Source organism: Thamnophis sirtalis, unplaced genomic scaffold (genome assembly GCF_051295495.1).
Source record: "Thamnophis sirtalis isolate CommonGarterSnake01/CBP01778 unplaced genomic scaffold, rThaSir2_p1.2 scaffold_4, whole genome shotgun sequence".
Classification (NCBI taxonomy): domain Eukaryota; kingdom Metazoa; phylum Chordata; class Lepidosauria; order Squamata; family Natricidae; genus Thamnophis; species Thamnophis sirtalis.
Window position 1 is genome coordinate 51235294 of NW_028261384.1, and position 24687 is coordinate 51259980.

General features: G+C 39.3%; 1 protein-coding gene across 2 annotated transcripts in view; it reads right to left on the reverse strand.

Moving 5' to 3' along the window:
• Nucleotides 1-24687, reverse strand: part of OSBPL10 (oxysterol binding protein like 10) — an 88967-nt gene that overhangs the window by 22438 nt on the left and 41842 nt on the right. Inside the window, exons 5-6 of one of the 2 annotated variants that reach the window (XM_014052801.2) lie at nucleotides 16792-17002; nucleotides 11892-12028 (exon numbers count right to left, since the gene is read on the reverse strand). The exons of the other annotated variant lie outside the window; for it this stretch is intronic. Of the exons in view, the coding sequence (XP_013908276.2) occupies nucleotides 11892-12028; nucleotides 16792-17002 (348 nt within the window). The remainder of the gene's footprint in view (nucleotides 1-11891; nucleotides 12029-16791; nucleotides 17003-24687) is intronic. 2 annotated transcript variants of the gene reach the window in all.

Here is a 24687-nt window from a genome sequence, read left to right on the forward strand (position 1 = left end):
TTACTCGGAAATTGGAACTGGATAGGGGACAGTAGAAAAAGAGCTGTTTTGGAATGGTTGGAGAATTCTTTTATCCCCCTCCCCTTGTTCTCTTCTTTGCCCCTGGGCCTGCTGTGATTACTGACTGTGATTGATGGAATGGACAGTGATACTGAGGAGAGGGCGACATCTAGTGGATTATAAATTTGAGCTGTGAAGGCTGATGCAAGAATTGTCTGTGACATAAGGTGGACTAAAGAAAACCATAGAGAAACTGATTATTAGAACTGAGTATCTGTATAACTAAGATATATTTATTAGCATAAGATAATAGTGTGATATATAATTCTGTGATACATAATAGTTAAGGTTTAAAAATAGAATTATAGGATTGTCTAGATATTGAAATGTGATATTAAGAAAGGTTAATTATTGTTAAATATTGAGATATATATAACCACTGATATTTGTGATAAAGTAGAAGTAAAGTAAAACCTGTATGCAATTGTGGGCGAGGATAAATAAAGGATAAAGATGGTAACTAGTACTAATTTAGTGAAGATAGGGAAAAAACAGCATCCAACCCTGCTTCAGCAACATCCTCACCCCCAAACCAAAGATCTATCGAAACTGCATTGGGGCTGGAGAAAGGCGGAGAGATGGCAGGAACAATGGGACCAGCACAAACAATGCAAAGTATGCAATTGATGCTCCAGATGATATAAGAGACAATGACTAAAACCCAAGAAGCGATAGCTACAAATCATGGAGAGAGGAGAGGAGGAACCATGAAGAAATTAAAAATGAAATGGGAGAAATGAAAGGAAATATCAAAAACATGGATGACAAAATTGAAAAGATACAGAATGCCTTAATAATCAACAAACAGAAAATCTAGAACATCAAAACAAAAATAGAACAAACAGATCAGAAGATGGAAAGAATGGAGTTGAAATATGCACAAATCAATAAAGAGTTAGAGGAATCAATAATCTGACTTGAAAACGAAAGAGCCTCATTTTTATCTAAGATTCCAAAACATAGTTGAAGAAAAAGAGGAAGACCTGAAAGGAAAAATGATGGAAATCTTCGCTGAAATTTTATAGAGAAATGAACAAGGGTTGAGAGGAGACATTGATGAGGCTTACCATGTGCATACCAATTATGCCAGAAGACATAGACTATCGAAAGAAGTGTATGTTAAGATTTGCCAAAAAAACAACTAGAGACGAAGTGTACAAAAAACCCAGAGAAGAGACAATAACATAAAAGGGAAAAAAGTTAATTACTCTTAAACAGATACTACGGAGAGTCTGGGAACAAAGTAGATGGTACCAATTTTTAACTAACCAGTTAAATAAAAACAGAATAATGTACAGATGGTTGGTACCAGAAGGGATATTGGTCTCTTGGCAAGGAAAAAGATATAAAATAGAGAATACAGAAGAAGTGCAAGAATTTTACAAAAAATACTTCACAAGGGAATAAGAACAAACGTAAAGAGGACCTAGAAAGTAGAAGTCAAGAAGAAGAAACAGCAGAAGACAAAGAAAGAAACAGGAAAGAAGAACAGAAGCAAAAAAGAGAGAGAACAGAAAGGGAAGGCACGAGTTTGAAAAGTCAGATACAAACCAGAAGTAATTTTAAAAAAACACCCCATCTAAAGATGGACCAGGAAATAACATTTATCTTGGTAAACCTGAATGGATTGAACACACGAAAGAAAAGAGGGCAGATGTTTAATAAACTTAGGAAACTGAAGGCAGACATAACCCGCCTACAGGAAGTGCACATTAAAAGGGAACATTAATTTACTAGAAAACAAAAAATTAAGGAAACTATATGCAGAATTGGAAGATTAAAAAAAGAGGGATAGCAACCTATATAAAGAAAAATATAAACTCCAAAGCAGTCTACTCTGATGAAGAAGGAAGGATTCTAATGATTGAATTAGAGACAACAGAAAAAATGATATTATTAATAGTGATATATGCACCAAATCAGAAGCAAGAGGAATTCTATAAAAAATTACACAAAATAAATGAAAATATTTGCTTAATTGTGGATTATATCACAATAGTGGATAAAAAGATGGACTATGAAAGTAAAAGAAATAATAAGACAAAAAAAATATGTTACCGAAATCCTTTATTGAGCTGGCAATGCCAGTTCACAAACTACATGATATTTGGAGAGAAAGGCATAAAACAAGAAAGCAATATACCTTTTATTCGAAACCCCACCAATCCTTATCGAGAATTGTCATGGCCTGGATATCATTTGGACGATGTAATCAATTAGAGGAAATCGAAGTTGAAATAAATGAGTGGGGAGATCATAACCCAATAAAATTAAAATGGAAAGGCCAAAAAAGAAGAAAAAGATGGATGACGAACCCAAATATTGTAAACGAAATAGAATACACTCAAATGCTGGAGAAAGAATTAAAACTATTTTTAGAATAATAAAAAAAGAAGACACCTCAATTCAAAATCTCTGGGATACCATGAAAGCATACTTGGAATTTAAAATAAAATTGAAGACAGAAGAAAATAAACAGCGAATTAACCCTAGTTTAAGACTATCGTGTTATCTTTTTGACCTTAACTTTTGTTTGTTTTTTATGGATGGACTTTTTACAAATGCCTCTTACTTTTAAACTAGACTGGTCTCTTTTTTCCCTTCTTCCTCTATACTTTTTCCATTTTTTGTATTCATGGATTAAAAGCTTTTTCTCTTGTAAGACTTGAATGGAGTTTAATTTTTAAACATTTTTTTACCTCTCTCGAAGCTTGGTGTTTACAGAGAGGCAAAAACAGATGGAAAAGAGGTAACACTGTCATCTAGCGACTAGAGGCTTGGCAATATCTGATAAAGCTATAAGCTTTGTTTACTAAAACGGACAGTGGAAAATGTTTTGTTTATACAGGTATTCCTATGAAGGAAAGAGAAAGCTTTGATTTGAAAAACTCCACTGAATTTGTTTGAAACCTAAAAAGTCTTGGTGTTTTGGCAGTGTTTATAACCTGGAAAATGGCACAACGTGAAGAAGAAAAGGCACTAACTTTACAAAGAATTTTCTTACAAATCCAAAAAGTTTTAATAATTACAGAGAATTGAAAAGAGAATGAAATTATAGATCAAAATACAGAAAGTAAGGGGACAGTGATGAAGTTTAAGGAAAGAGCTGAAAAAATAACAGAGACATATGAAAGTGATAAGAAAATTGTTGACACTGACAGCAAACTGAGAGTGGAGGGAAATGACAAGTGTGAAATACGGAAAGGAGAAATTGATGAACCGGAACTTTATTTCAGATGTCAGAAAATAGAAGAAGAAAGGAGAGAAAATTTGGCAGAAATAATGAGAGTAATCTCGATAGAAGCACTAATGATAAAAGTTAAGCTGATAAAAAGAACATATAGAGGGTTTCGAATTCTTATAGACATGCAATGAACAACAAGTTCTTAAGAGAAGTCCACATAAGACTTATCAAGAAAACACTTAGAATACAGACTTTACATATGGCAAAAGATATTGGACTACACTATCTCTGGAAGGATACAGGATGAAATGAAATGAAATGTCACAATAAATTGTAGTTAAATGTAATTAAATTTTGTGTGCTATGTACAATGTAATAATAGCTATACTCAAATAAATGATTAATAATGATAATAAAGTATTTATATGTACTAGATTGATAATATGAAATTTTATACTATATTGTAAGTGAGGATTATGGAGATGATATTGCAAAGCCTTTTTATAAAAGATAAACAATTTTATATAGAATAGAATATAAAGATGTAATACAATTGGATGATTTCAGGATGATGTAATAAAATGTCAATATAAATTTACTTCAAATTTAATATGCCTTATGTTGAAACGATGTAATAATAGCTAGGCTTAATGGATGTTTGTTTAATAATTATAACAATTTGCATAGATGTATATTAGATTGATGATACTAATAATGGGAAAAAAACATGGAATTGAAAATTATTAGAGAATGTTATCAATGCTAAAATAATAGAATGACTTAGAATAGGAGGAAGCATAATAACAATTTACATAAAGATATCTTGATTGTCAATATGTGAATTTTGATAAAATTCAAGTGGTGACTATGGAAAGGACACAGAAAGACCTTGTAACCAATCGACACACTGTATGTAGTTGAAGAGGCTTTTATGTTATATGTGTTGTGTGTTTGTGTTTGTCTGAAAATAAAACAAAAATATTTAAAAAAACATAATTTAGCATCCTAAAAGCATTTTCTTTTGCAAACATTGTCTCATTTCAACTGCACATATACCGTACTTGAGTTTACAGTTATTCAGTGCTTGCCAAAGTTACTAATTAATGAAATATCCACACCAAATACAAGTTGGGGGGAAACGATCTCATAGACGACCCTCACTCTGTCAAGGACCCCAGGAGTAGTCATCTCAAACAATCTAAGCCCCAGAGCTCACTGTAACAGCATTGCCAAAAAGGCATTAAGGGCTGTTAACCTAATTTTGCAAAGCTTCTTCTCCGGTAACATTGTATTGCCAACTAGGGCATACAAAACCTTTGCCAGACCAATTCTTGAATACAGCTCGTCTGCCTGGAACCCATACTGTATATCAGACATTAACACGATTGAGTGGGTTCAGAGGTATTTCACAAGAAGAGTATTCCACTCCTCTACTCACAATAGAATTTCCTAAACCACCAGGCTTGAAATGTTGGGCTTGGTCAATCTGGGACTGTGCCGCCTGCAGTTAAATCTAGGCATAGTACACAATGTCTGCTACCACGACTTGCCTGTCAACAACTTCTTCAGCTTTAACCACAATAATACAGGGGCAAACAATCGATACAAACTCAAGATAAACAGCTTCAAACTCGATTGCAGAAAATACGACTTCAGGAACAGAGTGGTCAATATCTGGAATGCTCTACCCGACTCTGTTGTACAAGCCTCAAACCCTCACATCTTCAATCCCAAATTGTCTACCATAGACCTCATCCCATTCTTAAGAGGTCCGTAAAGGGGCCGTGCATAAGCGCACCAGTGTGCCTACCATCCCTGTCTTACTGTCCCTATTTATCTGTATTTACTTCCTTTGTTCATGTTTATGTTCATACCTGTACTTGTTATCTTGTACATATTTGACAAACAAATAAATAAAATTATGTTTCAGGAGAGGATATAAAAGATCTGCAATATCCATGTGAATAAGGAACCAGACATATATTGTCCTGTCTGAAAATTCCATGACCTTTCAAGTAAACTGAAGCAATTAGAGGGAAGACTGCTCCATTTAGAAGCCTCCTGACATCATTTGCATGGAGGTTGAATAAGGTGGGAAACATCTCATTAATTATCACAAATGGTCATGTGAATTGACAGTTTGTCATAAGCTATTATGGATACATGGAGAAATCGTCCCTAAACATCTTTCATTCTACCCGAAAAAGTCATTGGCCTGTGTAAACATTTTTTAATTTTAAAAAGTTTCAATCCATCTTTTTTCAAACAGAGGATTTTCCACTTTCACAATAGATAATAAGTACAACAATAGCAATACATATACAGTTCTTCTCCTGAATGCACAAGAAAATAAAATCAGGAATTCAAACTAATAAATATTTGCCTGGGAAGAAGAGGGCATTTACCTTCATGATATGTACCTGGATAAGCTAATCTCCCCGAGAAGTTTATTAATTAAGTATTTTTATTTAAATCTTACTCGTAAAATATGTATCTTAGTTGTCTGTCAAAAAATAAAGAAACCTTTCCAACTCATGTGATTATTGATTAAAAGATGTGCTTCAATGCAGACAGCAAACAAATCTTGCTTTTGGAAAGAAGCAAGATGGCAGTCACTGCATACCATTGAAGCCTTGTTATTTTATGTGTGTTATAGCAATAGCAATAGCAATAGCAGTAGACTTAAATACCGCTTCATAGGCCTTTCAGGCCTCTCTAAGCGGTTTACAGAGAGTCAGCATATTGCCCCCAACAATCTGGGTCCTCATTTTACCCACCTCGGAAGGATGGAAGGCTGAGTCAACCCTGAGCCGGTGAGATTTGAACCGCTGACCTGCTGATCTAGCAGTAGCCTGCAGTGCTGCTTTTAACCACTGCGCCACCTTGGCTCTCTGTTGCTGGTGAGCAGATGTGATTGCAAGATTGGGGTGGCCATTACAATGATTTTTTTTTATTTTCCTGCAAACACCTTTGTTGGAACCACAAAATGTGTTTAAAACTTTATTCAGCCTTCAGTTCAGTGGTGGGTTGCAGGTGGTATGCCCCAGTACGGGAATACTGGAGCCTGCACGGAGCACCGGGTACCGTTACGGTATGGTGTTCCGGAGGGCCCGTTCGCCCACCTGCACTTCTTACCTGTCTTTAAACCCTTTGGTGCTCCCATACATGAGCATGGCACATACAGCACCTGCGCGATGCTCCGCCGAGCAGCTGGAGCGTCATGGAGGCTCGTGGAAGCATTGTTGGATGGTAAGATGTGTGTGCCGCACACATGTGCGCACGCGCCACGTACATTCATGTGGAAGACACCAGGCCCCATTGCAACCGTACTGATTGCAACAGGATCTGGAACCCACCAATGCTTTAGTTCCAGTTTATACCCTACACTATACATATATAGGTGAAGGTAAAGGGTTCCCTCTCCAGTTGTGTCCAACTCTAGGGCACAGTGCTCCTCTCCCTTTCTTGGCTGAGAGAGTCAGCATTGTTGGAAGACATTTTCTGTGGTCATGTGGCCAGCATTGTTTTATGCCAAAGGTATATGGAACTTTGTAACCTTTCCATCAAAGCAGTACTTATTAATTTGTATGCTATTGAACTGCTAGGTGGGCACGCACACACACACACACACACACACACACACACAAACACACACAAACACACATTTTTGTTTCTTGCATTACTGGGTTAATCTTTATATGAAGTTTTTGTTTTTGTTTCCCTGCAATGATGTAGTGTGGGAGGGGTTCGATTAGCATTGCTTTAAATAGCTGGTTTTAAGTGAGAAGCTTCAGTTCTCGCCTAGATCTCTTGTTATCACAAAACTCATTTTGGAACAACTGCAATTTCAAGAGTCTTGCTTTCTTGGGAAGATTGGAAAGGCAAGACCTTACAAAAGAGCTGAAATAACTGGAGAGAGGCAGTCCCTCTCAGATACCCTGGTCCTATGTCATGAAGGAAGGAATCAACACAATGGTACAGAACATGAAGGCTAAGCAATTAGAAGTGCAGTAATAGATCCTATAAATAGTTCTTTTCCCCCTCCAAATGTTTTATTTTATTCAAAAGTAAAATACAAAACTCCACATTATCCAAAAAAACCCAACAGAAACAGAAAAGAATACAAAACCCAAAACATTTGACATTAAAAAGGTGCATTAAAAAAACAACACATATTATCCCCAACTGAATATTGATTAATACTACAATATTAATTCCCATCCCTTGTGAAAAATACCTTTTTTAAAACCATAAATCTATTTGCAAATCATTGATCTGTCTCTACATACTATATTAGCAACAAAATAATTAATAGGAAAAAGATTAATAAAAAATAATTAAAAAGACAAGGTTAAGAACTCTCTGTTAACAAACTATTATTGTAAATCACTCATAGAAAATTTACCATGACATCTTACCTACCCCTAATCATCCCAAAAAATTAAAGGAATTCATCCTGGATTGAATATTCATGTTTGCTTTTTAAAAGCATCTCTTATCCATTATGGTGTAATTAAATATAATAAATTTAGTTTCCATAATGACTTTCTTCCCACCAAAGTCCAGATAGAAGTAATTTCAGTTAAGTGTAATAAATCAATTGTCCAATCTCCCTCAGTCTTTGTAGGGAAAAATAATTTGTCACTTTCCTGTTCAGTCAGACTACTAATAATATTATGACAAAGTGCAGAATTAAGCCTCAAAGAGAGTATAGAATCAATTCAGTTCTCTGGCTGTAAGAATATCTCTTTGGTTCAAATTAAAGTGCTTTTGTGTATCTAATAATCCAAAACTAAATGTCTCTGCACATTCTCCACAAGCATTATCATTCTCATCCAACTTTTAAATAAAACTTTCAACTAAAATTTGTCTGCCATCTGAGCCATTGTTTCTCTCTGTAACTGAATCAGAGAAATAAAAGTATGGGTAGTCCTCGACTTACAACAGTTCATTTAGTGACCATTTGAAGTGATAATGGCACTGAAGAAAGTGACTTATGATGGTTTTTCACACAACTGTTGTAGCATCCCCGTGGTCAGGTGATCAAAATTGAGGTGCTTGATAACTGACTCATATTTATGATGATTGCAATGTTCCCCAATTCATGTGATCATCTTTTTCAACCTTCTGACAAGCAAAATCAATGGGGAAGCTAGATTCCAGATTCACTTAACCACCGGGTTACTAAGTTAACCACTGCAGTGATTCATTTAACAACATCTAGGAACACAGTGATTCGCTAAAAAACATCTAGAAATACTAGTGGAAACAAAGATTATAAAATGGGGCAAAACTCACTTAACAAATGTCTCACTCAGTTACAGAAATTTGGGGCTCAATTGTGGTTTTAAGTCGAGGACTACCTGTATAGAAGTACATAAAGAGTTCTTAAAAGTAGTCAAGATGATGGGGAAGCCTGGAGAACAGTGACCAGGTTTATTTGGCAAGAGTTAGAAAGAGCCAGCTATATGACAGGCTACTAGCTCCTGCAGGCCATTAACATGGTGACAATGAGACAAAATGTCAAATATCCATAACTTAAGTGCTGCTAGATGCCAATACCATTCATAATCTCCGAAGGGTTTATTTTCTCAAAATGAAGGCTTGGCAATAACTCCCATCTTCAAGTGTCATCTCCACAAGCAGCACAACAATTTATATAACAGGCATAACTGGACTGTCTCCCAGGAGTCACTTCAAATACGCCACAAAATTTCAATCTAAATTCATAATTCAAAACAATTCAACAGAAAAGAGCATCTTAACCTTAGCTTGATATTTTTCGATTGTTATCTGCTTCTCTGTAATGTATATATGTAAAGGATTGTCAAAACATTACCCTACATTTATGGATGTGTGCAAATCCAAGGGTCAATCACTAAGATTTAGATATTCAAGTAATAAGATTTTAAGTATGCTTAAGATGGAATCCTGGGGGGCAGAGGTGGAAGGACTCATTTACTCCCTCATCTCATATTATCATTCTATTTCTTTAACATTTATCTAGGCAGGGGTCTCCAACCTCCAGTATGTGGACGGCAGTGCTCCGCGAACTACAAGGATCAGAGCATTGCCAGTGAGCGAAGCCTCATCTGGGCATGTACAGGATCCAGGCAACATGTGAAACCACACACACCCCGGTCTGCAGAAAAATCACCTTCTATTGAAGGTTGGGGGCTGTTGATCTAGAGCACAGAACATAAACTTTGATGAGCTTCCAAATATTGCTGAACTACAGATGGATATTTGGGCATATGGAAAATTAGAGAACTGCCGGTTAACATTCTGTTTCTTGCACTACAGTCTCTCCTCATTTAACAACCACATTCCATTCCAAGAATTTCAAAGCAAATTTTTTAAGCAAAATGGTGGCTAAGTGAACATGCGATTGAGAGAGATGTGCTATGAAGATCCCTGGATGCTGTCCTCTCATTCCAATAAAGTTCTCTTGTACAATGTACTGTACCTGAACAATTTTCCTCCCTCACTTTTCCCCCCTCAAAGAGCAGAGAGATTGTTTAAATAAGGAATCTCTTTCTGAATTTATTTTCTCTACAAGGTAGTACTTCCCTAAAAAATGCTAGCCACAAGTTTACAAGCTCAGCTCTGAGAACTTAATTAGTCCATTATAATCTTTCAGCCATTCTTGTCTCTGAAACTGACCAGACCTTTATCACAGTTTCACACAGAAGCCTTCTGCTGCACTGGTTGCCAATGAATTCTTTACTATTCTTTATTACCATAATATGTTGCTAACCAAGGTAGTCTCTAAATGAGGAATGATTTCATTCATTATAATACAAATTATTTCTATTCAGGGAACTAAAGAAATAAATATATAAACTGTGTATTTTAACACCATGTTAAAATGTAAATGTTTCATTTATTTACCATAATTTATTAATTACTAAGAAATATATTTTGTCTTTGCTCTCAGAGGTTAGGGTATACATAGCATCTATCCTGTATTTTTTCTCTGCAACAACAGCAAACCTATGTTAGCTTGAGGGAGAAAGACTTGTCCAAGGCCACACAAAGAGCTTTCAGGAATTACAGTGAACTTGAGTTTGTATCCTAATCCTGACACTAACCCCAACTTTAATCGTAATTCTACTGAATTATTATTACTATGTGTACGCAATCTTCAGTCAGATTCGCTATCTAAGATTGTTAAAAACTTAATGATTCAAATCCTAACTAAGGATCTAAGTATTATTGAGGGTATGTCTAAGTATATAGGCAGTTCCAAGCAGGATGGGTTTTTCTTTGTAAAATTAGGGTGTTCTTATAAATTCAGTATTGCTTGATATTGAAGAAGTCCTTAAGATCTGTGAAGGCTCCAATCATAATTGATTTCATTTTCCATAAGCATTTTCAATTGCAGGTCCCAATATTTTGAAATTTTTCCTATTGTTTTTCTTCAATCCAAGAATCACCCAGAATAGCAATTTTAAATGAACTCAGATATTCTTTACAAAAACTGCTATATCAAGCAGTTATACAGAAGATGCCTGTCTGTTTGGATCTTAAATACCTGCTCTTTTTCAAAACCCTTCTCAACTTTATGGCCCCAGTAATTTTTATTACATTTAAATCCAAACTATTATAATAGACAACATATATTTGGGAGGGAGAAGAGGTGATAAGAGAACAAAATAGTATACAAAAAGATATGGTTGGATTGTTCTTCATTTCATTTATTTCAATACTAATACCAAAGAGGATGTGCTAGAAGACATATTGTGGCAATTATATAACATAAGACCGAAAATAACAAATGATGTTCTCTGAAATAATCTACCAAACACAAGTACATAAATTCTAATTCAAGTGTTAACAGGCAACTTGCAATCTAAAAAAATGGTTCTTGCTTGATATAGCTTACTAATAATTTTTTTAAAATCAGAAATTGGCAGGTCATTACAATTGTAGATCAGTTGTAGAATATGTTACTTTACATGATATATGATTAAACTATAGCAATTGCAGGCAAGCTTGGGAAAAGCTTGCATCAAGGGTTTCAAACTCGATTTCATTGACAGCTACATCAGGATTGTGTTTGACCTTGTGGGGCCGGAATGGGCGATGCTGGGGTAGGTGTGGCCAGCTCAACATCACTCATGTCATGGGCACCTGTGATGGCTCGAGTGCTCTGCCAGAGAAAATGGGCTCCCGAACTCTATTTTCCTCCTGCAACCCTCTGCCAGCGAAAATGGAGCTCGGAAGGGCAGCATACAGCCCGAGCTGTTTTCATTGGCAGAAGTACCATGGGCCAGTCCTTCACTGTTTCCAGGGCAACCCCACGAGGCCAGATCTAAGCACCTTGCAGGCCGGATCCAGCCGGCTTCAGAAGAGAATAACAAAGACGCTATTATAGAAAGCTATTATGTAATTAAGTAAATGTATCAAAATGTCATTTTGGAATCTTTCAAGATGCAAACTGGACATTGATATGATTAGTCCAATTCTCTTCAGCAGGGTATTCTAATTTGCTGGTAAATGAATAAACCATATCAACTACCATATCAACTACCATACAAGAATCAAAACCAAATTGCTATATGACAGTATCTCACTCCAAAACATGTGCAAAGCCTTCAAATATGATCTATAAATGTTGTTTTAATTATATCCATATGAGACTTACCATAGTTTCATCTTGTATCACAGATGGTATGACTGACCATGAGAGATTGGCGCTTGCTGTTGTTAAAGAACCAAGAGCACTATTTTTCAGTATCTCTGTAGAATTTGACTTTGATCCATGCCATACTAGTATATTTTCTAAAACAAGAGAAAGTAATCTGCAGTATCTTTTCTGCAGCATGCATTCCATCTATTCAATGTAAGGACAGGGGCAACGAAATAGAAGTCTAGATAAGACTTTTAGCATATTTGTATCTGGATACATCTCTGTGAAACAGCAGAACTGGCCAGAAAGTTTTAAGAGACATAAGGAAAATATAATTTTAAAAGTTCCTGCTGCTACCCTTTATAAGAGCCTATGCATGTATATACTTTGAACCAAACCAATGCCATGTTCAATCACTGCCAAGAGCTTTTAGTATATAAATGATATCCAGCATGATACAGAATATGTCTGAGAATAGAGTGGGGTTCTGCCAAGTTCAGAAAAACTGAGGAGTTCATGGGAAGAGCATTTTACTCGTAAGTTATTTTTTCACACACCTTATTTTACGCATGGCTATAAAAGTATTACAACCAGGCTCTTGCCATGGACATGCCATGGTAGAACACAGCATACCGTTGTCTGTCACAGGGACATTACATGTTTATTCCTGTAAGTATTTACCTTCAATAAAGCTTGTGATGATCACATTGGCTTTTGGGTCCGCTTTCTTGGATACCTCTCATAGATATAGTCTACTGCAGGCTTTTGGACATTAAATAGCAAGGGTAGGCTATTCAAAAGCAGGAACCCAGAGGAAATAGGACAAGGATCTAGACAAAAGTTTCTCCTGCCATTTCTAAACCATCTTATTTTTCTTTTGTCACAGCAGTTATCAAGATGTCTCTGTATTTATCTACTTTTCTGAGTATCTGTTGTAAATGAGAATCTTCTAATAAAAAAATATTTCATACAATTGGTTCTTTTGAAATTAATAGAGAAAACTCAATTTCTGACTGATACCTGGTATTTAGCTATTTAGTATTTTAAACAGGCTAAAACAGATGCTCTGATATTTTTTTTATTTCAGTGTGCTATTAATCATCTAAAATTGAATATATTTATTTACTTTAAAAATTATCTTAACATTTCTTTACAAAAGTCTGCTGGCACCTGGGATTTCTTCAGTCATTTGGCGTTCATAGCAGCAACCACAGCCAAGAATCTGCTTCAAATAGAATAATATAGGCATAGATGAACAAACTGTCTTTTAAGTTAAAAATAAAGTTGAAGCAGTTTCTACTGCAAGGAGAAGACTATTTGATTGTCCAGAATTCTGCAAGTGCCATTTGTTCATACAGTACTGTTTGTGATGAAACAAGGAAAGAATTCCAGAAGCTGTGCTTTTTTGCTTACCTATTGCTTTGTGCCTTAAAACATTCCAATGGCTTGAAACCAAAACAAATATCACTGCTAGATCTTTGTGGCTTTACTTTAAGTGATCTACAGAATCAATGCAGTTGGCTCCAGAGTTCCAGGTCAACAGTACAAAAAAAACCTCCAAATCAAAATAGTTCAAAGCTTACATAGGCAGGAAAGAAATATCAACACAGCTTGAAAACAAAGTTTCATTTAAAATGACACAGCTGCTAAATCTAAGAATATGACTTACCTCTACTGTAGTTCAACCAAGTAGGTTTGACATCTGATTATTTATACTAATAGAATCAAAATTTAATATGCTGAGCCAAACCATACCAGTAAGAAATACTTACATACTAGGGTTTTCTTTGAATAGGATTTCAGATTCATATGGGAAACATTGGATTTTTTTTATCATGCATTTCAAATACAAATGTTGTCTCAAATTGACATGGTTCAAATTCAAAAATATTCAATGCTACTTTGCAGTGGTGCATTTCTTTGGTTTTTTAAAAAAGAATGAATATAATTTGAATCCAAGATAGCAGACAGACCAGCCGGTCGCTCCTGCCCCTCGCCCTGCCACTGCTGCTCTTCTGGGGCGGTGTGACTGTGCAGGAGCTGAGTCCATGAGGGAGAAATGTCTGTCCAGCTCTGGGGTAAGAGGCACACCGGCCAGGAAGTGGTCACACTCCCTTGCAGAAATGGTGGGAGGGGGGCTATGCTGACTTGTTCTCAGTAGAGAGCTGGGGGGGGAATTTCATTGACACTCTTCTGGTTTCTGGCACATGCATGTATGCTAGCTGTCTTCACATATGCAAGTGCGCCACAAACCAGAAGATCAGGTGGCCGGTGCACATAGTGTGCTGGAAACTGGAAGATCACAGCTGCTCTTTCAGTCTCCAGCATGCCGGCGTAGGCGCGCTCCCATTTCGACACTTGATATCGTAAAGGTTCACCAACACTGGTATATAGGGCTTCTTGAGTGAGCAGGATTTGGACTGGAAGACCTCCAACGTCCCTTCTGTTATTCTGACATGATTGTGCCCATGGCTCTCATGGCCAATTGTTCCCAAAACTCTTTGTTGCTTGCAGAGGAGCTGAAGGTTCCTGCGCTGAAAAAGCCCAAAAGATTGCCAGAATGCCGCTGGAAGAAAACTCAGAACAAATCCAACTGAACACAAGTTACAGCCACTATTAAGTCGTACATCATGATGGTAAGAGCAGCGAAACATCACTATTTCTCCAGTCTTGTTGCATCCACAGAATGTCATCTGACGACCCTAGTCCCTCCTTGGGAAGGAAAGCTCAGACAAACTCTCATGGGGACAGATAAAATTGCTTAGATCTGTTTAGTTTGAGATCACGCAGGTCCATTAGAGATATAGAGGGAGCAGATTTGCCTAGTTATCCAGGAAAAGTTTGATTCTGTTGGACTTGAGGCAGTGGTTAGGTTACTTGCAGCTGTCCTTATTAGATCCTTGTTCCCTCTGTCTGGTAAAAGCCTTCAGAGAGGAACCAGCAGGTGGCTCCAGGTAGTGATTAAAATTTCATCATTGCAGAGGTAAGTGTGTATTCCTGGCATCATTTAAGGATGTCTTGGTCCACCCCTTTCTCAAGAAACCATCATTAGGCCCAAGCTGCCTGCACAATTTCCCATCAAGTTTATCACTTCTCCCTTTTTAGGAAAGGTGGTGGAAAACGTTATTACATTGCAACTCCATAGGGCCTAGATGAAATAGATAGTGTGGAAACCCTTCAGCTGGGTTTCAGGCAGTGACGTGCAGACAGGGGAGGCAGGGGAGGCAAAGCCTCACCACTGTCATCATGAAAAGAAAAAAAATGTAAAAGGAAAAAGGCAAGAGCTAAGGTCATGCTGAGCTAGTTGCTGCCAGAGTCATAGTGGATGACTCTGCTTAGTGCTTAACTGTTTAAAAAAGCCTCTAAAAAGTGCCCTCTACAGGAGGCGGAAGAACCACGTGCCTCATTTAGTCTGATTTTATGATTACTCGAGCAGAGTTAAGCAAGGGTTAAAAGCCAAAAAATTCCTTATGTGGATGAGGCACGTGGTTCTCTTGCCTCCTTCTGTAGAGGGTGTTTTTTTAAGAGGCTTTTTTAAACAGTTAAGAAGAGTCATCCATTGGGGACTCTGGCAGCAGCTAACCCAGCCTAACCTCAGCAGCTCTTGCTTTTTTCCTTTTATATTTTTACATTTTCATGATGGCAGGCAAGAGCAGAGTTGAAATCCTCTATGATTGTGAAACAGCTGGAAAAGGTATGTGGGTCGGAGGGAGGGGGAGGAATTCAAAATTAATGTAATTTGTAAGTAATTGAAAGTAATTTGTGTGTGTGTGTGCGCGCATGTGTTTGTTTCTTCACTCAAACAAACTCTCAATTTGAGAGAGAGTTTGTTTGAAAAGAGAGGGAAGGAGAGGCAGGGAGGGCAGCCTGCCAGCTTTCTTTCTCTATGTCGGGGTAGCCCGCCAGCAGAGGTGGGTTTTTTACTTTCCTCTGCTTTCTTTCTTTTGCCGTAAAAGAAAGAAAGTGGCTTTTGTGGCGGGGTGGGCAAAAATGCCCACCCCGCCACAATGTCTTTTGCCCACCCCGCCACTATGTCCGACATAGAGGTGGCCCGTCTCTATGTCGGACATAGCGGCAGGGCGGGCAAAAGCATTTTCCACTGTGCCCTTGACCCTTGCAATACTTTTCTACTAGAGAACTGCCCCACCCATTTGGCCTTGCAGAAGAGCATTAAAACTTGATTTTGCCAGTTGTCTTTGGACTCCAAAGGAGCACTCGCTGCTATAAGTGGTTGATGAGGTAAAAAAAAATATTTTCTCCAAACCATCCACCTCCTGGGTTCCAGTTTTTTTTTTACATAGTTTTAAATCTTAATTGCTTTTCTATTTATCTTTTTATGTTCTGTAAGCCTCCCAGAGTAGTCTATTGGGGAGACAGTATCTCAGATGGATGATTGATTAATTGATTGATTGATTGATAGACAGACACACAGACACATATAGCAGGTGGACTGATACAATTACCTCATTTAATTTTTTTTAAAGCAAGAACAGCTAAATAACTCAGCACCCTTCACATAAGCAATAGGGTACATTTAGAACTACAATACATCTTGATTGAATTTCTTTCTTCTTTCATCTTTGAATCAATCTAATGTCAAAAATAATGCTTTAGTGTATTATATATTCATATATTATTGGCAAAAATATCTTTATGATTTTCTCTTCCAGGTATATGTATAAATACTGTTTAAATGACTTTAATGTTATCCTCAAGATAAAAATAAATTTTAATATTGGCATAATTTGTTGTTCACTGAGATTCTATGATTCCTTTTTAATATATTTTGACTAAAAACCACATGAAATTCCCATCTACGGCATAGCTGGAAAACTGTAGTCATAAGGCAACTACAACTACCATATGGCCAGTAAGAGATAAAAATGAAAGAAAGAAACCAGCCAACTTTACACACCTGAAGGTAATGTCCTGTTCTGGGGTGCGCTCACTTGGCTTATACTCTGTTGAAGCAAATGCAGGCATTCTCCCAAGCAACTGAGAGCAGCAGCAGAGGTAGCTTTTAAAAGCAGAAAGTCTTGATCAAAGGCAGAAAGAGGACCAGAACCTGGAAGGGATTCAATGCCTTGCACAAGGTTCTTCTGTTGTCCTTCCACTTGGGCCATAATCTGCAAATATAGTGGATAAGGAAATGTGAGTCCTTTATGAAAAAGTATTAGAAGAGAAATTAATTTCCCAAGTGAATAAACAGAAAATGAGTGCAAGGAAAAATAACGTAGAAATCATTTAGAATAGAGTAAAAAGAATTATGTTACAGAATACCATAGAAGTCAGAGAACTTATCTTAATGGCAACTATGAAAAAGGATTCTTGTTGAAATGATGAAATAAAAGAGAGTGTGAATGAAGAAAATTATATATAAAAGAATGTTGCAGAAATGAGGATAACGGAAAGTTATATAATGTGAAAACAAGTAAAAGATGGTTACAAAGAATGTACTGAAAAAGAACAGAAACACTTAAAAGGAGAGAAAGGACAACTTTGATGGAAATAAAAAGTGCTATGAAATATATGGAGAAAATAAAACATGTCCATATTACAATGACTAAAAATAAAAATATTAATAATGATTTTGGATGAAATAAAGTGAGAAAGTGCTAAAAGGACCATTACAAAGATTTTATGACAAATACAATGATAAACCTAAACACTTTGAAAAGATTGAAAAAATAGTATTATAATAAAGAATATTAAAGAGTAGAAAACTGTTAAAATCTGGATATGGTTAGTTTATGTACGGAGTGGATTGGGCAACCAGTTTAATGAATGTGTACAGATTGCACCTTAGTCTAACAATTGGGAGAATTCTGTTATTAAGTAGCAAGATTAGTTTCTTCATTACCCCTAGAAAGTATTTGTCAGAATCAAAATGTATACAAAGATTATAATTAGATGCATATTGTCAGCACCTCTCCATTAAATAATTAGGAAAGACGACCATGAGACTCCATTTGTGGAAAATCAAATGTACTTTTACTAATTAAAAATGGTTAAAGAGCGGTTGCATAGCAAAGTCTGGTTAATTAGGCGCGAAAGCAGTTGATATATAGAATAGCCCATTCCACACCCCCTGGCATCATAGGCCTAGTCCAATCATAAGTCCTTCAAGTGTCAGGTGTGAGATAACTTCAAAAGACATCACGAAGATGGAATGTCGGTGCCGTTAACCCAGGTGGGAAAACATCCACGCATGCGTAGTCTGTCCATCCAAAGACCTCCAGAATCTTCCTCCAGCACAATAAGTAAACCCACCCAAATACTATGCCCTCCCTCCCCGTTTCAATGGCAGCTGAAGGAACAGCAAAGCAGAAGCTGACATCCGGCCGTCCCCCGGAAAAAAGGCTGTCAGGCCTAGATAAAAAAACACAGACAAACAGACAAACAACAAAACACAAAGAGAAACAGGGAGGGGAAAGAGAGAAATTAGGGTTTATCAGGATACGCCTCATAAAACCTCCGAAGCAGTCGGGGGGCACGAACATGGGACTTGTCAACCCACTCGGTATGAGAGGGAGGGAAATGCTTCCAAGCGACCAAGTATTGGATGCGATTACGCCGCTTGCGGGAATCAAGAATGTGACGAACTTCAAAGTGCCGTTCACCATCGATGAGCAGAGGGGCAGGCGGAGGGACATCAGGCGGACGTAAATGGGAAACACGAACAGGCTTAATCAGGTTAATGTGGAAAACCGGATGAACCCGATTCAGGTGCTTGGGCAGTTGCAAGCGGACAGAGACAGGATTGATGACCTTCACGATAGGGAAAGGACCCACGTATTTCGGCCCCAACTTTTTGGACTTCTGCGAGGTGTGAAGGAACTTAGTGGATAAATAAACCATGTCACCCTCCCGGTATTCATAAGGGTGTGTCCGCTTCTTGTCTGCCTGTTTCTTATGGGCACGATGTGCCGCATCTAGAGTTGCCAGGGTCAAAGGCCAAATGCGGCTGAGACGTTCGCTCCAGTCAGCGACAGATGGAACCTGCGGCTGGTCACGAGGCAGTTCAGGAATAGGAACAAAGTCTTGACCATACACAACTCGGAAAGGCGTGAACCCAGTGCTAGAATGGACAGAATTGTTGTAGGCCACTTCAGCATGCGGCAATAAGTCCACCCAGTCATCTTGTTGATAATTGATGAAACAACGTAAATACTGTTCAAGGACAGAATTAGTCCTCTCACAAGCGCCATTAGTCTGAGGATGGTAGGCGGAGCTAAGGCCCTGGGTGCAGCCAATACGTTTGAGAAATTCCTTCCAGAACACTGAGGTGAACTGGACACCCCTATTGGAGATGATGCGATCAGGCACTCCATGTAGGCGGTTAATGTGGGAAATGAAGAGTTTAGTTAGTGCTTTAGCAGAAGGAATCTTGTGGCAGGGTACAAAATGAACTTGCTTCGAAAACAAATCAGTAACGACCCAAATGACGGTGTGCCCCTGGCTCTCGGGGAGTTCAATAATAAAGTCCATAGAGATCTCCTTCCAAGGGGCAACAGGTCAGGCAACGGACTGGAGCAATCCCTGTGGTTTCCCTGGGGGGCGTTTCGCGGTCGCACAAACGGGACAACTTGCAACATAAAGTTCAATGTCCTTTTTCAAAGATGGCCACCAAAATTGTCTTTTCACTAAATGTAAAGTCTTTACAAAACCGAAATGACCCACCAACTTGGAGTCGTGAGCCCGTTGGAGGACAACGGGGCGAAGGGATGTGGGGACATATAATTTGGCGCCGATCCATGGCAAGTCGTCCCTCATTGTGCACTCATCCTGATGCTCCCGGAACCAGTCATCCTGGGGAAGGGCGAGTTTGAGGTCAGAAAGAAAATCTTGAGGCACGTCGACTTTCGCACGTGCCTGTTTGCGAGTAACCACCGGAGCCGCCAGGCTGGAAGTAGGAACCACAGGTTGCACGATGCTCAGTTTAGAGCAGTTGTATTGTGGGAGTTGGGACAAAGCGTCTGCCATGAAGTTCTTCCCACCGGGGATGTACTTGAGTGTGAAATTGAAACGGTTGAAATGTTGCGCCCACCGCATTTGCTTGGGGGAGAGTCAGCGCAGTGTTCTCAAAGCTTCCAGATTCTTATGGTCAGTCCACACCTCGAAAGGGTGCTTAGCGCCTTCCAGAAAATGCCGCCAAGTGGTCAGGGCCCATCGTACAGCGAAAGCCTCTTTCTCCCAAACCGCCCAACGTCTTTCGGTGTCCGTGAGTTTGCGGGAGGTGTACACGCAAGGTTGCAAGTTACCTTGGTCATTGGATTGCAACAAAACGGCCCCAACGGCGACGTCGCTGGCATCAGCTTGGACGACGAAAGGCTTGTCCATGTCGGGATGCTTCAGCACTGGTTCCGCAGCAAAAAGGCGTTTCAGCTTTTCGAAAGCCGCCTGACAGTCCATGGTCCAGTCAAGAGGTTTGCTTGGTTTAGGTTTAGGACCACCTTTGGATTTCAGCAAGTTAGTTATAGGAAGCGCAATTTTGGCAAAGGAAGGAATGAACTGACGGTAGAAATTAGCAAATCCCAAAATTTTTTGCAATTGTCGACGAGTTCTAGGCGCGTCCCACTCAGTGACCGCCCTCACCTTTTCAGGGTCCATCTCAATGCCGGCTGGAGAGATGCGATACCCAAGGTAGTCAATCTTGGTTTGGTGAAACTCACACTTGGATAATTTGGCATAAAGATCAGCAGCTCTGAGTTTTTTCAAAACAGTGCGCACAAGTGCGACATGTTCGTCATAGGAGCGAGTATAGATAAGGATATCGTCCAAATATACGATAACTCCTTTGTAGAGGTGGTCATGCAAGATCTCATTGATTAATTGCATGAAGACTGCAGGGGCCTCCTGCAGGCCAAAAGGCATGACCCGGAACTGGAAGCATCCAAGAGGGCAGTTGAAAGCAGTCTTCCATTCATCCCCCTCCTTTATGCGTACCCTATAATAAGCTTCTCTGAGGTCCAATTTAGTAAAAATGCGGCCCTTCCCCAATTGGGCCAACATGTCCTTCATTAATGGAAGCGGGTATACATTCTGAGCTGATATTCCGTTCAGGTTTTTAAAATTAACACATAATCTGAGAGAACCATCCTTCTTTTCACGGAAAAGCACAGGGGCAGCAACTTTGGGGCGAGCAGGTTCAATGAATCCCCGGCTCAAGTTTTTATCTATGAAATTTCGCATTTCCTCCATCTCCCTGGGTGACATGGAATATATTTGGGGTTTTGGTAGCTTAACCCCGGGTAGAATGTCAATGGAGCAATCAGTAGGCCTGTGGGGCGGAAGCTTGTCGGAAGACTTCTCACTGAAAACTTCCCTCAGGTCCCAATACACTTTAGGAATTTTTTCCTCTCCTTCAATCCTCTCCTGCCCTCTGGTGGCCACCTCAGGATCGCAATTAACAGGTTTATCGGGAACGCCCTCCCCTTCCGGGGGCTGAGCTGTACGAATGCGTAACCAGCCTTCCCTCCAATTTATGCAAGGGTTCCATTTCTGAAGCCAGGGTAGGCCCAAAATGAGAGGCCTGTCCATTCCCGGGGCCACAATGAAGGAGATGAGTTCAGTGTGGGAGCCCATTTTCATTTCCAAGGGCTCAGTAAAGAAATGAGCGGGTTCCCCCCCGCAATGGACCCATCTATTTGGCAAAAGACAATAGGGGTTTTTAAAGTACGTAATTTGAGGCCCAACTTCTCCACCATAGCGGGATTGATCATTGACCGGGAGCACCCTGAGTCAAGCAAGGCGTGTAGGGACTCCGGTTTCCCATCAGGCAGCACTTTTAACTCTATGGGGATTAGCATGGGGCCCTTGTTTGAACTCACCCAGCGAGGCGATGTGTCATCATCTGAGTCGTCAGAAGAGGTGGGGGAGGCGTCCGCTTCTCCCTCCAAGGCGTGGCTGAAGCGAGGGGGTCTGGAATCCATAGCGAAGGCAGCTTCCTTCTTCCTCTTGTCCGAGGACTTGCCAGATTTCTCCTCCCGCTTGGATGGGGGTTGGGAGGTTGTTGGTAATTTAGCACGGCAGTCAGGGGCGCGATGGCCTAATTTCCCGCAACGGAAGCACGTTATTGGTCTGGATCTCCCCTCACCCTTCCCTCCGAAAGGGGCTTTCCAGCTGGGGGGGGTTTGCAGCTTGCTCCTTTCTTTTGCGTCTCTCCTCTTTAGCGCAACGGAGCCTGGCCAAATCCAGCTCAATGTCAGCAGCGTGCTCAAACCAAATAGTTAAGCGTCTGGGGAGATTTCGATTGACACGTTGCTGATAGATATCTTCATCTAGGCCCAAAGCAAATTTGTCCAAAAGTGCCTCCTCACTCCACCCTCTCATGTACTGGGAAAGGCGTTGAAACTCTTGAATGTACTGGCCACCGGTCTGTCGTCTTGTTCGAGGGTTATAAATTTCAACTTGCTTTTTTTTTCAGTAAGGGGGTCATCAAAGCGCCTTTTGAAGGCCTCCATAAACCTATTAAAATTCCTCAGGAGGGGGGAAGCTGATTGATGTAAACCAGCACTCCAGTCAGACGCTTCGCCGTCCAAGGATAGTAAAATCATTCGTATCCTCATAGTATCTGATTCAAAATCTGGTCCGTAGATTTCCATGTAATTAAAGATTTGCATGATAAAAGACCCCAGCTTCGCAGGGCTTCCATCATATCTCACAGGCAAGGGTGGAATCTTAGCTATTCTGCGTCTCCTGGGAGGTGGGCCTCCTACTCCGGCAAAAGCCCCAGCTGCAGGGGGTGAGTCAGCTCGAGGGAGGGTGTGAATCAGCGCGTGGGTTTTCTCGGCCCCAGCCCCTCCTGACCTCTTCATCTTCCCCACCTATTTGCCCAAAGTACCTTTGTCCCCAGTAATCAGGTAGATCTCTCTCCTGGGGTCTCCTTTCAGCTCCCGCCTCCAGCGGTCTTTGTTGGGATCTTCTTCTGGTAACCCCCGCATCCCAGCTGGCCCCTTCCTCTCTTTGTCCTACTGAGGTAGACCACCTGGGGGGAGGTGGATCAGCCGGGCTTGATATCAGCAGTTGACACAAATCTTCATGAAGCGAGAGTTTGGGGGGAGGACGTTCTTCCTCAGCAGGGAGTTCTGCCTCCTTTTCTTCTCTGGCTGGCGAAGACATTTGCACCCTCCACGGTAGATGTTGATCTCCTGGAAAGGTGGGTTTGAGACTTTGCTACTTGTCAGCACCTCTCCATTAAATAATTAGGAAAGACGACCATGAGACTCCATTTGTGGAAAATCAAATGTACTTTTACTAATTAAAAATGGTTAAAGAGCGGTTGCATAGCACAGTCTGGTTAATTAGGCGCGAAAGCAGTTGATATATAGAATAGCCCATTCCACACCCCCTGGCATCATAGGCCTAGTCCAATCATAAGTCCTTCAAGTGTCAGGTGTGAGATAACTTCAAAAGACATCACGAAGATGGAATGTCGGTGCCGTTAACCCAGGCGGGAAAACATCCACGCATGCGTAGTCTGTCCATCCAAAGACCTCCAGAATCTTCCTCCAGCACAATAAGTAACCCCACCCAAATACTATGCCCTCCCTCCCCGTTTCAATGGCAGCTGAAGCAACAGCAAAGCAGAAGCTGACACATATAGAGTCCAAGAGTGGTATCAAGTACTTCTACCTGCATATTGTTACAATAAATCCACCCTTCCCAAAATGTCATTGTACTATTTTTATTGTTCATTTGTGTTCATTTTGGTGTTTGCGTTTTTAGGGAGTACATAATGGATATAAGATCATACTAAAGGCAGTTCGACAGAAAAGTTTAAGAACCTTTGTTTTTTTTTAAAATCAGGTTTTGGCTTGATCTTTATTTCCAAAAACATATCTGGAACAGCATAGATTCCATAAGCATCCTTAAATGAAAAAACAGATAAAATTGAGGTAGGTAAGTAGAAACTATTCTGAGAACTAGACAGGTAGCAGGAAGCCATCTTAACAGTCTCTCATCTGGTAAATGGATGCTTTCTTATTGCCTATCTCTACATTACCAATTATTTTGGTTATAGAACTCTTCTTATAAGAACATGCATGGTATATTCTAAACTAAAGATCATTACCAGCCAACAGAATCAAATAATGCCGCCCATCTTCACCCTGCATTAAAACAATAACAACTGACATAATAGCTACTGCCTTGACATGTTGCTGACATATTTAATCTAACCTCAACTGCCCACACTGTACGACTAAGTAGATAATATGCTTATAAAGCCTGAATTTAAGTAGTCATAATATATAGCTTTGATTTTTAAGAGAGACAATTTAACAACTTTAAATTTTCAAATCCAATTATAAGGTATAATAGCACAAATTATAATTTGATTCTTTTTATAAGAAATTGGTCTAATGGAAGATAGCAAAGACACAAAATGTATATAAAAGAGAATTGCCTTACCCAATCCTTGGTACATTTATGTGGTAGGTTTGAAATTCAACTGTTACGTAATGTATCAAATTTCATTAAAGTTTTTCCCATTATATTTAAAAAATTACCATCAATAACCTCAATGTTTTGCCTGTTTATGTATTCAAGCCACAGTTCCATTAGCAAAAGCTTTCACTGTTGAGGCTTTCCCTTTTTAAAAAATAATTACTATATACATGTTCATTACTTTGCATTGGAAAACAATAATTGCCGTTTGATTGGGTTTTTTTCTTTTGAAGTTTGAAAACATAAGGACATTTGAAACAGAATAGGGTTCTGTAATTCTGTAATGTAATTCTGTCTCAAACGCAAAATATTAAATTGAACCCAAGTTATTCTAGTTTCTTCCTTCATCAAATACTGAACTTTA